General features: G+C 46.6%; 1 protein-coding gene across 3 annotated transcripts in view; it reads left to right on the top strand.

The window, feature by feature from the left end:
• The first annotated feature begins 5058 nt into the window (after positions 1 to 5058).
• The window catches only part of CRY1 (cryptochrome circadian regulator 1), a 104087-nt gene continuing 102734 nt past the window's right edge, over positions 5059 to 6411 (top strand). For all 3 annotated transcript variants that reach the window (XM_042947618.1, XM_042947617.1, XM_042947616.1), the window contains exon 1: positions 5059 to 6059. In XM_042947618.1, the coding sequence (XP_042803552.1) occupies positions 5902 to 6059 (158 nt within the window). In that variant the 5' untranslated portion in view covers positions 5059 to 5901. The remainder of the gene's footprint in view (positions 6060 to 6411) is intronic.

Genomic DNA, 6411 nt, shown 5'->3' with positions numbered 1-6411 from the left:
TCTGGGCCCCAGTTTTCTCATGTATAAAACAGGAAGAGTAATAGCTATCTCATGTGGCTGTTGTGAAAAGCAAATGAAATCATGTATCTGAGGTACTTAGAATAGTGCCTAATATGGTAGTTCTGTGTCTGGCACATTAAGGACTCAGTTGATTTTGGATAATTACAGTATTTTGGGTATTTATCTATTCATTAGCTTTGTAAATATTGTGGGTTGTCTTGTCTGTTCGAGCTGCTGTAACAAAATACCACAGTCTAGGTGGCTTATAAACAACAGAAATTTATCCTTCACAGTTCTAGATGCTGTCAGTCTGAGATCAGGTGCTAGCATAGTCAGGTTTTAGTAAAGGCCCACTTTGGGGTTGTGGACTGCTGACTTCTGGCCATGTCACGTCCATGTCCCCATTTAGTCGTTGGACACAACCTTTCATGACATTTTGCATAATGCAATCCTCTTTGGCAAAACCCCTGTTAGTCTGTTTTCTCTTTCAGCTAAGCTTTGCAGCCCTCTAAGGAAGAAGGGACATGAAGAAAAATCTAGCTCTTCTCTTAGCCAGCAGGAGGCTTGGCAGGGCTTTCCAGGCCTTCTCTGTCCAGTGGCATCCCTCATACGCTTTTGTTCTGGGCCCCAGTAGAGTGGTACGGGGACTCTATGAGGTCTGCCACCAGATTTCAGATGGGAAGTTGGCATAAGTGTCTTCTACTCTCAGAACACCCTAAGCTTACCTAGGAATCTGGGGCTAATCCTACAACAAGCATAGGTGAAATACTGTCTTCTTGTTTTAGAAAAGATTGGTGCATCTCTGTCTTATTTTTCTTGCACACATATCTCAGCTTAAAGAATTTTTATATAGTGCTGGGGAAAAGGGAAGGGAGCAGCAAATTCTTCCTGATTTACCTCTGGATCTAAGCCCTTGAATTTAGAACAAAAACACTGGAATACCTTTGTCCTCAACTTCTGCCCCTCTGAGGCAACAGAGGACTCACATTCAATGACCTGAATGGGAATGGTCACAGGACAAAAAAAGGATCTGTGTCGTAAAAACATTAGCTAATATTTCACAATATCATATTGCCACATGTGTAATTATTTACACTTTCTAAATGCATTTGGTCAACAAAAAGGACAAGAACCACTGAGAAAACTGTTCACAAATACATCTGTGTGGACTCTATCAGTTAACAGATTGTATCAGTCAGTGTCCAATGAGGAGACAGAAACCACATAGTAAATCCAACAGGGAATGTTTCACAAAAAGAATTATTAATTATAACAGGGGATTTACAATTAATTATAATTAATGTTAAAGGGGGAAGGGAACTATGACAAATGCCCCAGGCCTGAGGGAGAGTACCTGAGGAAAGATAAACTTCGGGGAATGCCCAGTGTCTTTTCCAAGAGCGGGATTCAGACCTCCCTGGAGACAGTGTAGTTGTAGCTGAATGAGCTGATCATACAGTCTACTCCTTCATTATTTGTGTGTTGATAACACATGCCAAAAATCACCTCTGCAAGATAGGGTCATGAGAGAACACAGGCTTTCGGTTTAGAGGCTGACACACTTTTATCAAGTGTTCTCATGAAATTGAAGAGATATTGATTGTTCCAACATTGTTGGCAGTTAAAGGAATGTTTAACAGGGCTCTTAGTGATATTTTTGAGCCTGTGTCAGAGTTGTGTTCATAGAGTCCAGAATTTTTAAATCATAGAGAAAACTTAGAAATCATCTAGTCCAATCTACTCCATTTATAGATGCATTAATCAGGCCAAGAAAGCCTATGTGACTTGTTCAAGATCATCAACTAATTAATGGCCAGCTGAGATTATTACCCAGTCTCTTCTTAGTCCCATACTCTTTCTACCGCATGATGTTGGAGCCAACCAGAACGTCAGATTCTGACAAGGCTCCCCATCCCTCCTTCCCCCCTTTAGACATAAATACTCTGAAAAAGAATAGGAATGGTAGTATCAGTGAGGGATAGTGTATATAAGGAAAGACCTTAGATTCAGAAAGTCTTGGTTTCTCTTTTTTCTTTTCTTTTATTTATATATATATTTTTGCCTATAGCACCTTTTATTTCCACACGTTTTTTCTTTTTTTAAATGTTTATTTATTTCGAGAGAGAGAGAGAGAGCAGGAGCAGGGGATGGGGTAGGCAGAGAGAGAGAATCCCAAGAAGGCTCTACTCTGCCACTGCAGAGCCTGAAGCAGGGCTTAAACCCATGAACTGTGAGATCATGACCTGAGCTGAAACCAAGAGTCTGGATGCTCAACTGACTGATCCACCCAGGCGCCCCCAGAAACAGTCTTGGTTTTTCATCTAGTTTTATTACTTATTTGTATTTCTGAGCTTTTAGTGTCTTCAGCAGAAAGCAGGCATAAATTATTAATAAATAATGATAATAATAAGCTGCCTCAGAATATTATTATGAGGGTTAATATGCCTGTCACATAGTAGGTGCTCAGTAAGTCATATATATTATTAAATGGTTACTTCTTCTCCATAATAGATTTATTAAAGTAACTACTTACGTGCCATAAAAAACCTTTTGTCTTTGAGGAATGTACAGTTGACAGTACTGACACTTTTATAATAAATCAGTACTTTTATGTATAAATGAAAGTTACACATCCACCCACATACAGCTGCCTGTTAGAAAAAAAATCTGTTTTTATTAAATGAACAAATGGCAAACATAAGTCAACTCTACACAAATCAATATTCTCTCTCTCCATTCCACAATTTCATTTGGATGCTTGAAAACAATTCTTATGTCTTTAGACATAATATACTTACTTTAAAACTGCCTAAAGTGAAACATAAAACACTGTATTTTAAAAAGTACAATAGGCCCTGGAGAATGAGGCAATCCAAGTGAGGGCAGAGAGCTCTATATGCTACATCCTATGCATAGATGATGGACCCTTCAGAGTCGTAAGTACCCAAGGCTCCTCTCCACTGATTAAAAAATGACAAATATTTAAAACTTTATAGTGAACAAAGGGTTCTCATGTGTATAATTTTAAATGATCCGAAGAAACCAAAGAAAGGATGCTATACCCTTTTTATGGCAATAGAAGCAGAGTTACGAAAGACCATCCAGACATTGGTTCATTAGATGACTGAATTTACATTACTGCTGTATTAGTTTGCTAGAGCTGCTATAACAAAGTACCACAAAAAGACTGGCCTAGAACAACAGGAATTTATCATCACATAGTTCTGGAGGCCAGAAATCTGAAATTAAAGTGTTAGCAGGGTCATGCTCCCTCCGAAGGTGCTAGGGAAGGATCTATTCCAGGACACTCTCCTAGTTTTGAATAGCTCTTGGCCTATGGCATCATGACTCCAATCTTCGAATGGCATTCTCTCTGTGTGTGGGTGTCTCTGTGTCCAAATTTCCCCCTTTTTTAAAAAAAATTTTTTTTTTAACGTTTATTTATTTTTGAGACAGAGAGAGACAGAGCATGAACGGGGAGGGTCAGAGAGAAGGAGACACAGAATCTGAAACAGGCTCCAGGCTCTGAGCTGTCAGCCCAGAGCCCGATGCGGGGCTTGAACTCACGGACCGTGAGATCATGACCTGAGCCGAAGTCGGCCGCTTAACCAACTGAGCCACCCAGGCGCCCCAAAATTTCCCCCTTTTTATAAGGACACTAGTCATATTGGATTAGGGCCCTCCCTAATGACATCATCTTAACTTCGTCATCTGCAAACACCTTATTTCCAAGTAAGTCACATTCACAGGTACGAGGGGTTATATGAATTTTAGAAGGACACAACTCAGCCTGTAACAACTGCCATATCTTCCTCCTTTGGACCTTGTCTGACACATTGGTGGCAGACAGCATTCATTCATTCGCTCATTCATTCAATAAACATTGGAAAGCATGTGTCAGGCTCTATACTGGGTACTGATGATGCAAAAAACAAACTGGACAGACACCCTGTCCTTGAGAAGCCACAGTTTAGAAGAAATTGGGGACACATTATTATGATAATAAATACTATTATTGAACATATACTTCCTACTAGCTATTAAAGTAGGTACTTTCCATTTAATCTTCACAATAGTATGATAAGTAATGTATCAGAGACACAACCGGGGAGATGGGTATTCATCCGAAATCTGCTCTGGATAACAGGAATATTTTTGCAAATTAGGTAGTAATTCATCTGAGTCTAAAGAGATGTGTAGAAATATATGAGGTAGCTCAAAGGTTGCTGTGGTGAACAGCAAATTCTAAAGAAGAGTATTTTACAAAGGAAAAAAATAGCACGTGTAAAGGTTAAGAGACACATCGTAAACTCTACCACGGCTGAGATTTTTTCCTATTTCTTTTCTGTACCTCTAGCACTTTGAACAGTGTCTGGCTCATTCAGTAAACGTTTAATGAACATTAAGGGCATCGGATGTGGAAAGGAATGACATGGCCTGATGCTCACCGTCGCTAGAAAGGTAGACAAAGGCCCCTTCATGAAGAGCTTGGTTACCCACACTAAAGGTAAGAAATCAGGGCTAACAGGTTGATGATGCATAGACAGTATTCAGGTATTCCGCCCTGCCCAGTGCTCCTATTCCCCAGAACACGTCCCAGGGTGCCGCATCACGCGGGCCAGAAGAATGGGGGGTACGCCAGCTCCACACACTCCAAAGTAGGGTTGTTTGGCCAAAGCTGGATTGGAGCACAAGGCTGGGCTTGAAGTCTAACAGAGCTTCCTACTCTCTTTCTTCCAACTCATCCTGCCCTCAATCCCCGCCAGCCTCTCCGGCCGACTCTTGGAGGACACTCAACTGTTTTCAGGCCTTCCCGGGATCCTACGGGAGGTATCCCAGAGCGCGCTCCGGACCGCCGGCCGCGCCCTCCTTCCCTCTGGAACGCAGCGAGAGCGCACGCGCGCCATCCGAGGCGAGCGCGCGCTCGCGAACTCCCCGCATCCCCGTGCTCATCCGGGTCTCAAGTCGCTTCAGCCAATAGGAGACGCTCACGGCCTCCGGGGGCGGGGCTAAGCCTTCCCTCACATGGGGCCTGTGGTCACCGCGGGCGCTTGTAGGTGACCGGTCGGCGGAGAAAAGGGGAAGAGGCAGGGAGCCTCGCGACTGGGAGAGGGTCGACAGCTTCGAGGTCAAGCAGCTGCCGCCCCCTAGAAGCGACTTAATCGCGAGCCGATTCCTCAGTCAGTGCCGCTGTAGTAAACACACTTCAGAAACGTGAGGTGCCGGGGGTCACGTGGGGAGCGCCCTCTCCAATGAGGAGCCGGGGGCGTGGCCGAGGCCGCTGACGCGGCGGTGGCGGCGGAGTCACCCGGGCAGCCTCGGAACCGGTCACCGGCCGGCAACGGTCCAGCGGCCGGCCTCGACCGCCACCTCCGAGCTCACTCCTCTTTCCCGGGCCGAGAGACAGCGTGGCCGACTGTGGCTGAATCCCCTCTCGTCCCTCTCGGTGGCTCGCCTTAGGCGGGCCGTTTTCTCCTCAGGGGCCGCCTCGGTGGGGCGAGGTTTCCGTGACGAACCTCCCGGGGCTGCCGGTGCCGTCCGGGGCTGTCGTGGAGGCTCGGGCTCGTGGAACGTGCTCACGCCCCGGGGTCCGAGGCCCTTGAAGCGATGCGCCTTGTCCCGGCGGTTGCGGCGGGCTCTGGCTCGTAAAGGGCGTCACGCCCGGACTCCTCTGACTGGGCAGCCTCCATTCATCTTCCAGCGGCGCCTCCAGCGCCCTTTCCTTCTCCGGTCCCCTCCTCGGACTCATTTTTTCCTTTCCCCCCTCTGCCGCCCTTTCCCCACTCCTTGGGTGTGGCGGTTCCCCTGGAAGCGGAGGTGTGGGTTATGAGCCGGCCCTTCCTTCCTTGAATTTCTCGCTGGGGGAACTGGGCAAGGACCGCCGCCCGCCGCGCCCCCGGGATGGGGGTGAACGCCGTGCACTGGTTCCGAAAGGGGCTCCGGCTTCACGACAACCCGGCCCTGAAGGAGTGCATTCAGGGCGCCGACACCATCCGCTGCGTCTACATCCTCGACCCCTGGTTCGCCGGCTCCTCCAATGTGGGCATCAACAGGTGGCGGTGAGTCGGAATCCCGTGAGAAATGGGTTTCGGTGTTTAATGAATCAGGACTTGACTTGCAGGGGGCAGAATCTGAGAATTTAGACCTGGGGCGGCCGTACTTGGGCTGTTTTAGAATTAAGGGCGTCTTGAGTACTAGATAGAATTGACTTGATAGTTCTCTGGCCGGAGAGTGCTGGCAGCCTGGAACACCCTGGCCCTCATGTGTGAGTTGCATGCCTCTGCACTAAGGGGAACTCTTCCCCTGATTTTACGGGGAATTCTTAGCGGTGGAGGGAAACAAACACCCAGTTCGCAGTGGCCCACGGATTGCTTTTCTTGGCCTCTTTGTGGCATTCGAAAGGATTGCGGC

This window comes from Panthera leo, chromosome B4 (genome assembly GCF_018350215.1).
Source record: "Panthera leo isolate Ple1 chromosome B4, P.leo_Ple1_pat1.1, whole genome shotgun sequence".
In the NCBI taxonomy this organism is placed as follows: Eukaryota; Metazoa; Chordata; class Mammalia; order Carnivora; family Felidae; genus Panthera; species Panthera leo.
This window is presented reverse-complemented; position numbering and strand designations above follow the sequence as displayed.